Genomic DNA, 18,570 nt, shown 5'->3' with positions numbered 1-18,570 from the left:
TATCCACTCTCTTCATGATTTTGTTCTCTCTGCTACTTCTAGGAGTTTTATCTTTGCAGACCTCCTCTGAAATTGTCCTTTCATGATAGAACCTCAACCTGTGTGATTGCTTTAGATGTTCTTACGACGCTAGATTGTTTTTTTAGGTCCCTAGACTCCCAAGAACTTCATTAACTGTTGCAGATATAGAGCAACTCTGGATTCTGTACAAGAATTGAACTTTTAATTGAGGTATAAAATGCATACAGAAAGGGTACAAATTAGTGAATTTTCACAAAGCTTGTATCTATGTAATTACTCCCAGAAAAATAAATAGAACATTCCATTGACACAGAAGCCGCCGCCACCCCCGCCCCACACAGTTTTAGAATTCCTCACGTGTCCAGAGGGGAATCCAGCAGACTGTGGCTTCTGTTTTCCACTCCTTCCTTTTTCTGGGATCCTGATGCCTACATCTCTAGTTTTTTCTCTCCAGCTCTGAGAGACCACCCCCAGCTCCACTGGTTTATTGCCTCTTAAAGGCTACCTTTTTCTCAGCCTTTTGTCCGGGGCCTGGAATGGGTACATTTCCCAAGGGAGAAAGCAGGCTTAGCTGTCCCTCCCTGGAATGGTTGTCCTTCCTGCTTTTCTCAAGGCCTGGGTGCCTCAATAGGTCACTAATGACTTAGCACCGGCGTTGGATGTTTGGTTTGGTTTGGTATGTTATCTGGCTTTTCTGGTTAGTCTGGGCAGGAGAGTTGATCTGCTGCCAGTTTTTTGGTTTTTTTGTTTGTTTTCTTTAAGGCAGTTTTTTTAGAGCACTTTTAGATTCATAGTACAGTTGAGCGGAAAGTATAGAGATCCCATATCCCCTGTGCCTCCACATATGCACAGCTTCTCGCACCATCAGCACCCCTTGCCAGAGTGGTACCTTTGTTATAATCAACAGACCTGCATTGACATCATTGTTACCTAAAGTCCATAGTTTACATGAGGGTTCACTCTTGGTGTTGTACATTCTGTGGGTTTGGACAAGTGTGTAATGACATGTATCCACCATTATAGGGTCAGACAGAGTAGTTTCACAGCCCTAAAAGTCCCTTTGCCCCACCTCATCATCCCTCCCTCTCCACTAACCCCCGGTGACTGCTTTTTTACTGTCTCCATAGATTTATCTTTTCCATCATCAGGGTCATACAATACGCAGCCTTTTCAGATTGGCTTATTTCACTTGGTGATATGTGGTTAAGGTTCCTCCAGGGCTTTCAGTGCCTTGCTGGCTCATCTCATTTTAGTGCCGAATGACAGTCACTGTCTGGATGGACCATGGTTTATTTATCCCTTCGTCTACTGAAGGACATACTGGTTGCTTCCAAGTTTTGGCAGTTCCCAATAAAGCTGCTGTAAGCATGCGTGTGCAGGTTTTTGTGTGGACGTAAGTTTTCAGCTCCTTTGGGTGAATACCAAGGAAGCCTGATTGCTGGATGGAATGGTAAGAGTATGTTTAGTTTTGTAAGAGACTGCCACACTGCCTTCCAACGTGGCTGCACCATTTTGCGTTCCCACCAGCAGTGAGCGAGAGTTACTGTTGCTCCACGTCCTCACCAGCATTTGCTGTTGTCAGTGTTCTAGTTTTTGGCCATTCTAAAGGTGTGTAGTGGTATCTCACTGTTGTTTAATTTGCATTTGCCTGATGACATTATGTGGAGCATGTTTTCATATGCTTATTTGCCATCTGTATATCTCCTTTGATGAGGTGTCTGTAGAGGTCTTTGGCCTATCTTTTTTTTTTTTTTTTGGTACGCAGGCCTCTCACTATTGTGGCCTCTCCCGTTGTGGAGCACAGGCTCCGGACGCGCAGGCTCAGCGGCCATGGCTCACGGGCCCAGCCGCTCCGCGGCATGTGGGATCTTCCCGGACCGGGGCACGAACCCATGTCCCCTGCATCGGCAGGCGGACTCTCAACCACTGCGCCACGAGGGAAGCCCTTTTGGCCTATCTTTTAATCAGGTTGTTTGTTTTCTTATTGAGTTTTAAGAGTTTTTTGTGAATTTGTGTAGCAGTCCTTAATCAGATGTGTCTTTTGCAAACATTTCTACCTGTCTGTGGCTTGTCTTCTAATTCTCTTGACATTGTTTTTCACAGAGCAGTTTATATTTTAATGAAATCCAACTTACCCATTTTCTCTTTCATGGATTGTCCACCAGTTACTTTTTAAAAGAGGGTGTTCATTTGTTTTCTTGTTTAGTTTGGTATTTATTTTGCTTATCTTGTCCTCAGTCTTTCTTTGACCACCATATTTAAAAAGAAACCTTCCATTCTCAGTCCTCTTTTCTACTTAATTTTCCTTCATAACACTTGTTGCTACCTGGAATTGTATGATTATTTGTGATATTTTATGTTTATTTGTATGTCTCCTCTGCTGGAATATACAATTCATGAAGTTAGAGACCTTGTCTGCCATGTTTTCTGCTGTATTCCCAGCCCTTAAAGCAATTCATGGGATGTAGAAGATGCTCAGAGATTTATTAAAGACATGAATAGATGTGTGCTTCTTTCTCAGGTGTATGACTTGTGTGTGGAGGGGGAAACATGATGGAGGTGAGTGCAGATGTCATAGGTACACACTGGGGCCTACCTGCCCTTCAGAGAAGTTACTGTAGCTTCTTCCCTCATCACCACCACCATCTTTCCCATTTTTAAGTGTACAGTTCAGTGGTATTAAATGCATTCATAATGTGTAGCCATCACCACCATCCATCTCCAGAACTCTTTTCATCTTGTAAAATGAAAACTTTATAATTCCCCTTTCCCCACAGCCCCTGGCAACCACCATTATACTTTTCTTTTTTTTTTTTAAATAAATTTATTTATTTATTTTTATTTTTGGCTGTGTTAGGTCTTTGTTGCTGCACGCGCGCTTTTCTCTAGTTGCAGCGAGCGGGGGCTACTCTTCGTTGCGGTGTGTGGACTTCTCATTGGGTGGCTTCTCTTGCTGCAGAGCATGGGCTTCAGTAGTTGTGGCACGCGGGCTTTAGTAGTTGTGGCTCACGGGCTCTAGAGCGCAGGCTCAGTAGTTGTGGCACACGGGCTTAGTTGCTCCGTGGCATGTGGGATCTTCCCGGAGCAGGGCTCGAACCCGTGTCCCCTTCATTGGCAAGTGGTTCTTAACCACTGCACCACCAGGGAAGCCCTACCTTTTTTTTAAAAAATAAATTTATTTTATTTATTTATTTACTTTTGGCAGCTTTGGTTCTTTGTTGTTGTGCGTGGCTTTCTCTAGTTGCGGCCAGCGGGGGCTATTCTTCATTGCAGTGCACGGGCTTCTCATTGCGGTGGCTTCTCTTGTTGCGGAGCACGGGCTCTAAGCATGCGGGCTTCAGTAGTTGTGGCATGCAGGCTCATTAGTTGTGGCTCGCGGGCTCTAGAGCGCGGGCTCAGTAGTTGTGGCGCACGGGCTTAGTTGCTCCACCACATGTGGGATCTTCCTGGACCAGGGCTCAAACCCGTGTCTGCTGCATTGGCAGGCGGATTCTTAACCACTGTGCCACCAGGGAAGCCCCATACTTTTTGTCTGTATGATTTTGACTGCTCTTAAATACCTTGTATCAGTGGAATCATACAGTGTTTGTCCTTTTGTGACTGGCTTATTTCACTGAGCACAGTTGTCTTCAGGGTTCATCCATGTTGTAGCAGGTGTCAGAATTTCCTTCCTTTTTAAGGCTGAATAATATTCCATCATATGGATATGCCACGTTTTGCTTATCCATCCATCTATCAGTGGACACTTGGGTTTCTTCCACAATTTAGCTACTGTGAACAATGCTGCTATGAACATGAGTGTACAAATATCTCATTGAGACCCTGATTTCAGCTTTGGGGGGTATATATCTAGAAGTGGAATCGCTGGATCATGCGATAATTCTGTTTTTAATCTTTTGAGGAAGTGACACTAGCTCCACCATTTTACATTCCCACCAGTAGTGCACAGGGTTCCATTTCTACATATCCTCACCAACATTTGTTATTTCCTGTTTTTTTTTTTTTTTTTTTACATAGTAGCCATTCTTATTGGTATGAGGGGTACCTCATTGTAGTTTTTTTTTTGTTTTTTGTTTTGTTTTTTTTTTTTGCGGTATGTGGGCCTCTCACGGTTGTGGCCTCTCCCGTTGCGGAGCACAGGCTCCGGACGCGCAGGCTCAACGGCCATGGCTCACGGGCCCAGCCGCTCCGCGGCATGTGGGATCTTCCCGGACCGGAGCACGAACCCGTGTCCCCTGCATCGGCAGGCGGACTCTCAACCACTGCGCCACCAGGGAAGCCCCTCATTGTAGTTTTGATTTACATTTTCCCTGATGATTAATGACGTTGAGCATCTCTTCTTGTGTTTATTGTCTGTTTGCATATCTTCTTTGGAGACTTTCAAGTTCTTTTCCCATTTTTGAATCTGGTTGTTTTGTTGTTGTTGAGTTTAGAAGTTCTCTATAGGTTCTGGATATTAACCCCTTATCAGATACATGATTTGCAAATATCTCCTCCCTTTCTGTGGGGTTTGCCTTTTCACTGTGTTCATAGTGTCTTTCATTGCACGAAATTTAAAAATTTTCATGGAGCCCAGTTTGTCTATTTTTTCTTTTGTTACCTGTGTCTTTGGTGTCACATCCAGGAAATCTTTGCCAAATCCAATGCTGAGAAGCTTTGCCCTATGTTTCTTCCAAGAGTTTTATAGTTTTAGCTTTACCTATTTACACATAGGTCTTTGATCCATTTTGAGTTAACTTTTATATTAGGTATGTGGTAAGACTCACTCAAACTCCATTCTTCTGCATGTGGGTGTCTAGTTTTCCCAGCACTGTTTGTTGAAGAGACTGTCCTTTCCTCATTGAATGCTCTTGACACACTTGTTGAAAATAATTTGAGCATATATGCGAGGGTCTATTACTGGGCTGTCTGTTCTGGTCAGTGGTCTATATGCCTATCTTTATGCCAGTACCTCACTGTCTTGACTTTTGTAGCTTTGTTGCAGTTTCTTTTAAATCCCTAATTAATTGTATCTTCTACCTCAGAGTCCATCATCCTAGAAATGTAGCTGAGTTATTGCACTTTCTGGTTTTGCCCACAGGTTAAATAAGAATAATCCTTGTACTGATTGCTAGTTGAGTTGGATCATTTCTGTATTCAACAAAACTTGTTTGTTCTTTCAGCCCACTTGTAACCTACTTTACAGTATATCCCCATTAGTGTAGCATTTCACTGCTTGGAAAAGCTAGCATTTGCAGTATTTTCCTTTAACAATAACAGTGGACCCATCCTGGGTTCCTCAGTTGTCTTGCTGCATATACTGTATTTCAACAGTCATTCACTCAATAGACATTAATTTAAATTAACTTTACACATAAGGAGTGTGAAAAAAAATTTAGAGTAGGAGTTAGTACTAATGGTGGGTGCACAAGTTCATGTCCACAGACTCCCTCAGATACATAGTGAAAGGGGTGGGGGGGGGTTTTGGTAAAATCTTTTCATGGAAAATAGAGAAGATGTTTTGAATATCAGCACTGCATTTAATGCCTGGGTTTTTACTCACCACATGAATGGCCATGACGTGCTTGCTAGACACCGGCAGGCACCAGGACTGCAGAGATGACTTGAGTGGGGCTCTGGGAGACAGCCATCAGGTTCGGGTCTGTGATGTGCTCTGGCTGTGTACACAGTCCGGGACGTGGGCCTGGGGGGCAGCAGCGGCGGGAACCACAGGCAAGACCACGGTTGAACAGCCTTGAAGGAAGAAGAAAAGGCGGGTGCGTACGAGGTCACAGGAGCGGGAAGGGGCCTGATACTGGGAGGCCAGAGGAGGATAGGGAGGGAGAGGGAGGAGATTAGACCGAGAGAGGCAAGCAGGAAGCTGATTCCAAAGAACCTGATGTGCTCTGCTGGAGGATCTGTATTTTAGTCCTGGAGACAAAAAGACCCATTGCTATATTTAGTCAGCAGTACCAAGTGGCAAGCATGGTAATGGGTGATCGGGTTGGGCACCTGGAAACAGGGAGGCCAGGGAGGAGCTTGTTGGCTGAAGACCTAGTAGGAAAAAAAAAGGATGCACTTAACCTGAAGTTGTTCTCATTTAATTGGTGCTACTCATTTTTTAGAGGCAGTTTACAGTTCCTTTGAGCAGTGAGAAGTGAATTTATTACTGAGGCCTTTCCTCAGATTCTAGCTATATCTTTCATTCACAAGCAACCAAAAATTTGGCGTAAATCTCCTTAATCAGAAAAAAAGAAATTCTCGTACAGCTGCAAGTCCAGAATGAGGACTGGCCCTGCCTGGCTCAGCTCAGAGCTCACAGTGTCATTAGGGCGTCCGCCCACCTCCCAGCACCAGCTTGGTTTTGCAGCCCCTGCTGGGGACTGGAGGGCAAATGACAATGAGCACGTTTCCAGCATCCCGCTCTCACACTATGCAGAGGGTGTGTTCCCTGCATTCCCAGCAGAAATCTTGTGTGGAGGGCCCATTTTCAAGTGCTCATTTCTGATTGGTCACATGCCTCTCTCTGAGCCAGTCTTTGTGGCCAGAGGGATTAAGGCCCACAGATGGGAGTGGCATTAGTCCCATTCAGACACTTGGTGGTTTGGTTTTTCAGGACTCTTGTTAACGGGAAGCTGTGGGAGGCGGGTGCCCCGCAGCGAACAGCAGTCGTTGATCCCAGCTGCATTTCACAGTGCCGTGGTCTTTTCCTTCCTCCAGTTCTCAGTTTCCTTTTTGATAGAAGACGGCAAGACAAAGTCAATCAAAACTCTAGCCTTATGTTACCTTACAGTAGTGTCTAGAAAAACGCCCGACAGTAGATTCTCGGCCTGAGAAGTCCTTTAGCCACATCTTCTTTTGGTGCTTGATAATTGTGCTCTGTCTTTAAGATTATGACTTTGAAGAATCATACTTGATTTGCTGAGTTTAGCTAGTAAATATATGACACATGCGTAATATTATATGTTTATGTCTAAGTGGACTTTTAATTAGTATAGCACAGAAAATAGAAATATCTTGAGCTTTTTTATACTGTGTTCTTTTAAGGTCTAATTATTAGTTCAATGCTAATGGTTAATGAATAAGTCATAATACATTCACACAGTACACGAAGGCAGAAAAAAATAGAATAAGGGAGCTCTCAAATACAGTAAGTGGCAAGAGCAGGATGCATAAAAATATATCTAGTGTACTAGTGTTGGTATAGCTTTTGCTATAGACTTGATGGTGTTTCTTAATGAATTCAGCCTAAAATTGCAAGGCAAAGCAGCACGTATAAGCAAAATTTGTAATGTGGTAAAGTCATTCTAACAGCTAACATTGTTTGAATCACAAATAATGTCAAGCTGCTTTATGCATTTTCATTATGTCGAAAGTTAAAACAAGAAGCAAAATCTCCATTCCCACACAAATTTGCACTGGATATGTTGTCCAAGGTCAAACTGCAGTTCTAGCAGCATTTTTCACACCTTGACACAGTGCAAAGGAAATGTCTGTATCTCAGAATCTGTTTAACTTCAGTGAGAAGCTCCCACCTAACTTTCACTTGGGAGTGATTGATCTGCAATATGATGACATGCTAAAAGGCACGTATCAAGGGAAGAAGCTAACAGAATTTTATAAATTCCTTCTAAGCAATTAATCTGTTCCGTTGAACCCATGCCTGTGGATTAATATCAGTAAAGACATTTTCAAAGATGAAATACATAAAATCTTAAAAATCAGCATTAACAGGGTGGTTAGGTAAGAACCAAAAAAGACATCTAGATTGGAAAGGAAGAACGAAAACTATCTCTATTGACATATTGAGGTGGTGTTGTGTATAGAAAATCCTAAGGAATGAAATTAAGAAAATTCCATTTACAATAGTATGAAAAAGAATAAAATATGTAGGAATAAATTTAACGAAAGAAGTGTAAGACTTGCACACTAAAAATTATAAAACATCATTGACAGAAATCAAAGAGACCTAATGGAAAAACATCCCATGTTCATGATCAGAAGACTTAATATTGTTAACATAGCAATGCTCCCCAAACCGATCTACAGATTCAAGGCAATCCCTATCAGAATCCCAGCTACCTTTGTTGCAGAAATTGGCAGCTGATCCTAAAATTCATACGGAAATGCATGGGACCCAGAATAGCCAAAAGAATTTGAAAAAAGAAGAACAAAGTTGGAGGACTAACACTTCCCAGTTTTAAAACTTACTGCAAGGCTCCTGTAAGCAAGATGGTTTGATCCTGGCATACATATGGCTGGCCGTATGTAATGGAACTGAGAATTCAGAAATAAACCTTTGTAGTTTCCAACAAGACGATTCAATGGGGGAAAGAATAGTCTTTAACAGAAGGTGCTGGGACAAGAGGATATGCACGTGTAAAAGAATGAAGTTGGACTCCTGTCTCATACCATCTACAAATATTAACTCAAAATGGATTATAGACCTAAATGTAAGAGCTAAAAGTATAAAACGTAGGAGAAAACATAAGAGTAAATCTTCATGACTTGGATTAGGCAATGGTTTCTTAGATACCAAAGCGTAAACAGCCAAAGAAGATATCAGTGTATTAACTTCATCACAGTGAAAAACTTTTATACTTCAAAGGACATCATCAAGAAAGTGAAAAGACAACCCATAGAATTAGATAAAATAGGGACTTCCCTGGTGGTCCAGTGGTAAAAAATCCACCTTCCATTGCAGGGGACTTGGGTTCAATCCCTGGTCAGGGAACTAAGATCCCACATGCCGCGGGGCAACTAAGCCTGCATGCCTTAACTAGAGAGCCCGCCTGACACAAACTACAGAGCGTGCCACAACTAGAGAGAGAAAACCCACACGCCACAACTAGAAGGACGCCCACGCGCAACAAAAGATCCTGCATGCCTCAGCGAAGGTCCCATGTAGCACAACTAAGACCCGACGCAGCCAAAATAATAATAATAAAGAAAATAAATAAATATTTAAAAAATGAATTAGATAAAATATTTGCAGATCATTTACATCTGATAGGGATGTGTATTCAGAATAGATAATTTAAAAATGGGCAAAAGATTTGAATAGACATTTGTCCAAAGAAGATATACAAATGGCCAATAAGCACCTTAAAAGATGCTTAACTTCATTGGTCATTAGGGAAAATGATGAGATACCACTTCATCCTTACTAGGATGGCTAAAATAAAAAACACAGACAATAACAAATGTTGGTGAGGATGTAGAGAAATTAGAATTCTCATATACTTGTGGTGTGGTTTTAAAATGGTATAGCTGCTTTGAAGAATAGTCTGGCAGCTCTTCAGAAGGTTGAATATAGAGTTACTGTGTGACCCAGCAATTCCACTCCTAGGTATATCCCCAACAAGATTGAAAATATGTGTGCATACAAAAACTTGTATATGAATGTTCACAGCAGTATTATTCACAATAGCCGAAAGGTGAGAACAATCCAGTGGATGAATGGATAAACAAAGTGTGGTACATCCATGCAGTGAAATATTATTTAGTCATAAAAGGGAATGAAGTACTAATACATGCCACAACATGGATGAGCCTTTAAAACGTTACACTAAACAAAAGAAGCCAGGCAGGAAAGGATATGGATTGTATAATTCCATTTATATGAAATGTCTAGCATAGGAAAATCTATAGAGACAACAGATTAGTAGTTACCAGTGACTTGGGAGAGAGAGGAATGGGAAGTAACTGCTAGTGGGTACAGGGCTTCTTTTTGGGGTGATGAAAAATGTTTCAAAATAAGGTAATGGTGGGACTTCCCTGGTGGCGCAGTGGTTAAGAATCCGCCTGCCAATGCAGGGGACACGGGTTCGATCTCTAGTCCGGGAAGATCCTACATGCTGCGGAGCAGCTAAGCCTGTGCGCCACAACTGCTGAGCCTGCGCTCTAGAGCCCGTGAGCCACGACTGCTGAGCCCACGAGCCACAACTACTGAGGCCCGCGTGCCTAGAGCCCGAACTCTGAAACAAGAGAAGCCGCCGCAATGAGAAGCCCGCGCACCGCAATGAAGAGTAGCCCCCGCTCGCCCTAACTAGAGAAAGCCTGCGTGAGGCAACAAAGACCCAACACAGCCAAAAATAAATAAATTAATTAATTTTAAAAAATAAGGTAATGGTGATTGTTGCATAACCCTGTGAATTATACTAAAAACCACTGAATTGTATATTTAAAAAGCAAATTCTATGGTATGTGACAAACAAAGCGAGCGCCAGACACATGTTCTAGGTGAAGAGCTACGGGAACTCTTCTCATTTCTCTATTCTTGACTTACGAGTATTCCATTTAAAAAAAAAACTTTCAACTGTTAAAGGAGTATGACCTAGTTACAAGAAAAGTTATAGATTCCTATTCCTGCTCACCAAGAGACAAGCTCCTTGGTGGCCTCTTAGTACATTTCTCTCAGACATTTTAATGCACATTAATAGGTGTGCATGTGTATTTTAACCAAAAATGAGATCATACTGTTGTATAAACTACTTCTCTTATATATATTGTGAGTAGCTTCCCATGTCAGTAAATACACTTCATAATCTCTTTAATGGCTGTAATATCTAATTGCCTGGATGAATTATAACTTATTAACCAAGTCCTCCTTATTTGACATTTAGGTTGTTTCTACATGTTTGCTGTTATTGACAGCTATATGGTCAACATCACTGTAGCTAAATCTATGCACACTTTGGTGATTTTTTTTCCTTAGGCTAAATTCCCGGAAGTAGAATTATTGATCAAAAGTACATATGCATGTTTAAGATATTTGATATGTATTGTCAAACTGCCCTCCAGAAGGACTGTGTGTCCATGTGAATTTTGAAAGTCCCTTCTGTCTGTATAATAAAACTTTATTTGGACCTTTGAATGTGTATTAACCCTGCTGAACTTTAATATAGCTGCAGTAGTGGACTTCCACTACTGGACCACCAGTGGACTTCCCTGGTGGTCCAGTGGGTAGGACTTCATGCTCCCAACGTGGGGGGCCTGGGTTCAATCCCTGGTTGGGGAACTAGATCCTGCATGCCACAACTAAAAGATCTCGCATGCCATAACTAAGACCTGGCGCAGCCAAAATAAAAATAAATAAATAAATAAATATTTTAAATATATATATATGTATAGCTTCAGTAGAGAAACATGTTTATAATGCTGAGTAAAGAGAAAGCTAGTCTCAGCAACTCAAACAGAAAGGAGTCCTGTTTTCAGTAATTACACAGAACTTTTCTACCTTCTTTGTTTTATATGCTGTGAATAGAGGAAAATTATAACGTTTTCCTCTGTCTTCAGAAGCTTCAAATCTACGTTGTTATGGTTCTATTTCTGCTTCTGTGAAAAGACAAGCTCTATCTCCAGAAGATATCACTGATAAGGAATGTCAGGTTTCAGGTGTTGTCCAGCTAAACACATTAGATAAATGGAAATACACTGAGAGTTCTTACTTGGCCATCAAGCACATTTTCCCTTGGCAAATGGAATTGACACCACTCAGCCAGCAAATATGTTTTTCGGGTTCACGAGATCTGCAAACATGCCCAAGAAATTAAGTAAAAAGTATGTTAATTATGGTGAGTATAGAGGGGAGGGGTCCTCCCACTCTTATCTGGTGGCATGAAAGTACTTTTTTGTATTTGATCAAAGTAAAGATTGGCTACACAGTTGATGGTATGTGATTTGATCCAAGAGATCTTTTGAATTTATTATTATTGTGCTTTTCCTTTCTTCCATCTCATTCATTAATTCATATCTATTTCCTGAGGGCCCACTGTAGGCCAAATATTCTTCTAAGGAGTTTTCTTAATTTTGCCTTTGTCTTTCTTTCTAATCTTCCCCCCCCTTGTCTGTCCACTGGTTTTAATAATAATTTACCAAATGAAGGGCAAAATGAAGTGGCAAAGCAATTAAAAATACTCAAGTCCCAGTTTAGGGAGGTAAAGTAAACCTACATCTTGGAATATTGTATAACCAAAGAATTGTAGTAACATGGGGGTAATGTTTACAATATAAGTTAAGTACAAAATTGTACAAATAGTGTGAGTTCAATCATGTGTTTTTTTAAAGCATGTGAAAAAGACCAAATGAAGCAGACCAAATTGTTATAATTTTCGCTGGGTGGTAGGATCGTGGATAATTTGCTTTCTTCCTGCTTTTCTAATTTTCCTTAGTTTTTATAACAGGCATATATAATCAAGGGGAAAATAAACTTAAAATATGTAAAATATTTTATATCTGTTGTTTTTTAGACTGCAAGATATAGGAATGAACCATTCACCTGTTAAATGTTAAAATCTGCTAGTTAGGGACTTCCCTGGCGGTCCAGTGGTTAGGACTTTGCCCTTCAACCGCAGGGGGCACGGGTTCAATTCCTGGTCTGGGAGCTAGGCTCCTGTATGCCGTGTGGCGTGGCTGGAAAAAAAAAAATCTGCTGGTAACATGAACAGTCATTATTGACAAGTGGGGAGTACAGAAAAGAGGACATTTAATTGTGTGTATAGTTTAGAATTTATACTGAAATTTAAATGATAACACTTGACTTTACATGTGAATGAGTTTATTAGCATTTTCTATAAATATAAATGGGTCAGATTTATTGAGATCATACATCCTAAATAATAATTACTTCAGTAACAGATATCAAAACAATGGATTATTCTGAAGTGTTCTGATTGACAGTGTCCTATGGTCTCTTAATTTATTAGTGTGTACCAATTTGTGAATGAAAATAATTTGGTAGGGGAATATATGTGTAAGTATGTGGGAAATAATAAGTGTTTGAAACTTGTTATTCAGCGTTGATCATTGAAACTCGTCTATTCTTATTTTAGGAGAATGACATCTTCCTGGGCTGGGAAAAAGGAGCTTATAAGAAATGGGGAAAGAGTAAGAAAAAGTGCTCAGATCTAACTCTAGAAGAAATGAAAAAACAGGCTGCTGTCCAGTGTCTTCGATCTGCTTCTGATGAAGTAAGTTTACATTTGATTTCTAATACTTAGGGGAGAAAAAAAGGAGGCGGTGTGTCTTAAAAGTTTACCGATAACACATCTTGACCAAAAAAACTTAGAAAAGTAAAGTACTCATTATCTCACCACCATTACGTAAACATTGTCATGTTTTCCTTTATAGTATTTTTCTATATATATTGAGTTTTATATATTTTTTATGTACTATTGTAATTGGAGAATACATAAAATGTTATATATATTTTTCCCCATTTAACATATATTTCATTTTGTTATTACTGATACATTACCTTTATTCTTTTTAGTGGCTAAGTTATATTTCATCAAATAATATTCCAATAGCCACCTCATATATTCTTTATTACTGGATATTTAGATTGCTCTTGATTTTTTGTTATGCTGTCTAGAATATTTTCATGCGTGGCTTTTTCCATGGTATATATATATTTTTTGGATACATTGCTAGAAGTGGGAAAGCAGTTCTAACATTTAAGAACACTATGTTTGCTTGATTCATAAGTTTTTGTTTGCTTTTAAGGAAAATATTATAAGATTGTTTTAGTGACCTTTTAACGTTTCATGTAAAATATTTCTTATGTCCTTCAGCATCCTGAAATAACAACATAGTTTTAGAGCATAATCGCCTATTTAAATTAATATTCTTATTCTTTGTTACTCACTATAAGATAAAATCTCTGAGATCATAACTACTTGGAAAATTATTTTGCTTTTACCATGCTATTTGAGATAGTGTGCTTTAAGCACCTTTACAATTCGAAGTTAAATTGAGAAGATTCATACAAGATGTGTAGAGAAGCTTCCGACCTGCAGAAACTTCCTAAGTTATCAAGCAGTCTGATGTTGGGGGTAACCAGCTTTGCTGCATTTGATAATCTGCAGAAGTTCTATTTTGTCTCCCACCTACCACACATGCCCTTGAAAGCTTGTTCAGTGCTTCCCAGCTGTGTGTTCTCATCCTGCTCAGAGTTGTCTGTGGGAGCCCGACTCCCTGGCCTGTGCCCATGGTACGTGGTGCATACCCTGACATCCTAAATGCAGTTGTGCATTTCTGTCTTCCCTTCACGACTGTGCTCCTTGGATGCCAGGACTGTGAGTTCCCCATCTTTGCATCTCCTGGTGCCTAGCAGAGTGAGTGCCTGTCGTGTAGAAGGTACTGCATTTCTCTTGAATTGAATTGAACCTCAGTTTCCAAAGAGTCTTCCACTTTCATCCAGTCCTTCTTTTTCTCCTTCCCACTGTTTTCCTCTCCCTCACCCCTTGGATTTTTTTTTAACTTCTGATTTCTTGAAGCTGCTGCCTCATAGACTATGGGATAGGAATTTGGAAGTTACCACTCATGTGGTTATCTTAGGTACCTTTTTGTTACAAAGAGAAGGAACATAATTAACCTAGTTTAAGAAAAAATGGAAATATACATAAAGGTTACAGGGCTATCTCACTGAAACCCAGTGCTGGAAATGCAGCAGCCTGGGGAGTGACCTGAACTGGGAACCAAATGATTGGCAGCCGAAGTCATTTTCTCTAATGACCCACAGTCTCTCATTTGCTTCTCTCTGTGCTTCTGGGTCATTCCCTCTCTACCTGAAGTCTGGCTTTCTCTGCTTCGGCACACGCATGGTGAAAAAATGACCATTCTAGCCCCAGCCCAGCATGACTGCTGAAGTCTGGTACCCAGTCCCATTCAGTTGAGGGAGAATCTGATTTGCTAGGCTTGCGCCAGTTGTCCACCTGTGCTTTGATAAGCTGTGGCGAGGGGACAGAGTTGCCTGCAGGTCCACTCCTTCAGCAGGGGCTGAGTGATGGGCAGTCCTCAGAGAAAAGGGGGTGGTTGGATAGTTACCCAAAAGGTGTTTTCTGTGTGACACTGAAGGGGGTAATGGATTGGTAAAGGATTTCAGAGCTTTTAAAGGAATTGAAAATGGAGATGGTTTTTAAAAGTAAGAGGTTAGTTCAGGTAAATTCTTTGAGCAAAATCCAAAAAAGCTACTGCTGAGTCATGGTTGGGAGGAAAATATTAGTAGGGAGTTTCAATCTGGGAAAGGATCTTATTTCTGCTTTGGACCACAGTTGCTGAGAAATGACTCTAGCCTTCGACTCATGGTGAAGTGGACTGAAAAACAAGGACAGCTGAAATCAGCTGTGGGCAAAGGGGGAGCACAGGCACCTTGGTGTGTGCAGTGCAAGACCCTTCTCCTCTGACAGCTTTTTGAGTGTGTGTAATTCATCCTAGCTGAGCATGATGTGTGCCAACAAAGAACTTGGTGTCAGGTAGAAACAGTGCAGGGGAGGAGAGTGGCTTGTACAGATCTTTGATTCTTTAAGTTGTTGCTTTAGAAAATGCTTTCCTTTGCCTGGCTGTCAAAGGCGGGATTTTTGTTTTCAAACCCAATGAAGCATATTTGTCCTAACTCTTTCCTTGTCATTTTATTAAAAATTATTGCATTCTTTTTCCTAATAAGGATTGTTTTTTTAATCTCACCAAATTAAAGTCGGCTGAGGAAGTGAATGTGCCAGTCATACACCAGGAGCTCAGCCGAGTGCTTGGGTCAGAATGAAAAGGAAGTAGGAAGTCCTCAAGCCCCGGAGCCCTGTCCCAAGCCGCCTGCTGTGTGTGCATCAGTGCACAGCCCCCTAAGACAGCTCACCTGGCTCTTGGGAGCCAATGGAAAGAAGTTGAAAAGAACCCTCTCTAACTATGGCCTGTACCAGTGGAAAGGATTCACTGTGGTCACTTATGAACTGTAGGCTGGTTTTTCTTTTCTAGAATCTGCCTGGTGGCTTCAGTGAAAAGAAGAGAGCAAAGAAGGCCCTATGTAGGAAATTATAATGCAGAGTTCTATTTTATCTATATTTTTGCCACAGTGAATGTTTGCACGTGGGTGTGTTGTTCATTCCCTAAATACTGAGGATGGTAATGTTGGCGATTCTGTGCTTTGCTTTCCCACCAGTTCTAATGCCAACTTAGACCCCTTCTTCGTGCAGCTCTCTGTAGTCACTACTAACTGATCAGAGTCAAAAGCCATTAACAGGTTTACAGTCTAATTGCTTAAAATGTTAATGACGTAATCACAAGACAGTAACATAGGTGATGCTATCACTATATTAGGTAGGTAGGTAGAGGTGATGTTTTGCATTACATGTGAGATGAATTCTTTTCTCATTACTTTCGTGTGTGCATGTGCGACTGTTACATTTACAATGTTAGCTGTTTCTGTAAAAGCATCCAAAGTTATCAGACTCTTCGCTGCGCCATGGTTTAAATAGAATGGTTGACTTCTCTGACTGCAGTTTTACATCCCTGTGGTGTGATGCTGTGCTTCCGCTTAATCCTTGCATCAAGCTGTACCCACATTTCAGCACGTCTCTGAACCCGCTCAGCCCGATATTTATCTGAGAAACGTCACCAAAACCATAAGGAAACTCAGTTATGTCCAAATTTAATTTTATACATTGATGATAGGTTTGGCAACGCCCGTGAACATCTGTGAGCCATTGTTTATTCCTGTTGGGGACCATGACCTTTAATGGGCTTTGTTGTTTGTTAAGTCCCAGCTGAAACTGCCTTTGCTAATACTGTTCGTTTACACATGCAAATAACATGGAATTCTCTGGTACTTTTTTTTTTTTTTTTTTTTTTTGCGGTACGCGGGCCTCTCACTGTTGTGGCCTCTCCTGTTGCAGAGCACAGGCTCCGGACGCGCAGGCTCAGCGGCCATGGCTCACGGGCCCAGCCGCTCCGCGGCATGTGGGATCTTCCCGGACTGGGGCACGAACCCGTGTCCCCTGCATCGGCAGGCAGACTCTCAACCACTGCGCCACCAGGGAAGCCCTGGTACTCATTTTTTGCTATAACAGTTTGCATTTGATTTGAGTGCAGTTAGTAATGGGGTCTGTAAATAAGAACGGTGCTGTGACTCAGCAATAGGCCACTCAGACCTTCCCCAGGTGGGCATTTTATAGTTTCGTGATGTTATCCTAAGCTGTTCTGTTTCTGTTACCAGTGGACATGGCACATGCCTGATGTGGTTACATATATCCACACCTCCCTTTCTCCCTTTTAAAAACATAAAAAGTGGAACTGTGCCGACTGTTGTTTTTTGAATCCTCAAGTTTACTTGGTTCTGTTTTCTCTTTCCCCAGAGTTGGAACTTTTCATATTGTTTTGTTTTTGTTTTTAATAATCAGTTATATTTCTGTTTTATTTTTATTGAGCTACTTAAAACTGAATCAGAGCTAGTATTTCATCTCCCATTTTGGGAATGGTTAGAATATTAGAAACTCAACAAGGCCCTGTTTGGGGAATAAAGTTAGGATGCAATGATACCTTATTTCAATTAACTTAGTCTTGAAAGTAACAGCACTGCAACTTACCCTGGGTAACTGACTTGATCTGTGGTTATTTAAAGAGTCTTGTAGAGGATTTATGTCCTCGGTACAGTGAAATCTTATTGCAACTGCTCATATTTTCACATTCAGCTAAGTTCACCAGTAAAATTCTTTTCACCAGTAAAGTACATAGTACATCTCAATATTTTGCGTATGTATGTTTATATGTTGTACAGGGTTGTATATTAAAAAACATGTAAAGTCATTTATGGCAATTTACTTTCAAGGTTAATTTTGACCATATACATTGTTTCTTTGCATGCTGATGTTTGAACTTATCCATTCTGGATAATGAGCATCAAGACAATGATAACTAATATTTACTGAGCCCTTAAATATGTGCAGTACCCGTCTGGGTGCGCTGTCTACATTGTAAGAGGTGACGCGGTGCTCCCTCTACAGGCCAGGCCCCTGAGAAGCCAGTGGTTATTAAAGCTAAGAATGTTCACAGTTGCTGTGTTGTCACAGCCAACCCTGCCTGGGGAAGCCTAGGCCTTATCTCCTTGGGCATAGATAGAGCTGGGTATTCAAGGAAGCCTGTAGGCCGTTGTGAGGGCTTTGGCTTTTCCTCTGAGAAGCCTCGAAAGTTGGAGAGTTTGGAGCAGAGGGGTGATGTAACTTGACTTAAATGCTGATAAGGTGCTGCTGGCTGCTGCATTTAAGAGTAGATGGGTTGGGGCGAGGCAGGGTAGATGGGGAGGGGCAGAGGCAGATGCAGAGAAAGCAGGTAAGAAGCTATTACCTTATTAGTCCAGCAGACCGATGAGGACGAGACCTTGTTAGTTTCTAAATGTATTTTGAAGGTAGAGCTGACAAGATTGGATGTAGGGTGGAGGAAGAGGGCAGAGTCAGAGAAGGTAGCCAAGGTTTTTGGGCTGAGCAACTGCAAGAAAGGAATCTTCATTTACTGAGGAAAAGGAAATAGGGGAAGAAGCCCTAATTTGTGGGTGGATGGGTGTGAACTAGGATTTGAACGTGAGATGCCTGTGAGAGAGAGCCGGTGGAGATTTTGAAAACACAGTTGGATATGCGCGTCTGGGGTTGATGGGCTGGGTGGTTTGGGGGAGGAGGTTGAACAGTAGACCACTTGCTTGTTTGGCCAGAGCTTGCCGTCTGGCGTGTCTCCAGGGGCTGAGTAGGACGCTAAATGAATGAGGCGGTGGGGAGCGGGTTGGCCTGTGGGAAACGCCATCCC

The 18,570-nt window shown here is 41.3% G+C and overlaps 1 protein-coding gene across 1 annotated transcript in view; it reads left to right on the top strand.

The window, feature by feature from the left end:
* KIAA0232 overlaps positions 1–18,570 on the top strand; it is a gene marked incomplete at its 5' end in the record, with an annotated part of 54,240 nt that overhangs the window by 11,100 nt on the left and 24,570 nt on the right. Inside the window, one exon of the mRNA XM_079712836.1 lies at positions 12,834–12,971. Within this exon, the coding sequence (XP_079568962.1) occupies positions 12,834–12,971 (138 nt within the window). The remainder of the gene's footprint in view (positions 1–12,833; positions 12,972–18,570) is intronic.

This window comes from Hyperoodon ampullatus (assembly GCF_949752795.1).
Source record: "Hyperoodon ampullatus genome assembly, chromosome: 1".
Taxonomy (NCBI): Eukaryota; Metazoa; Chordata; class Mammalia; order Artiodactyla; family Ziphiidae; genus Hyperoodon; species Hyperoodon ampullatus.
This window is presented reverse-complemented; position numbering and strand designations above follow the sequence as displayed.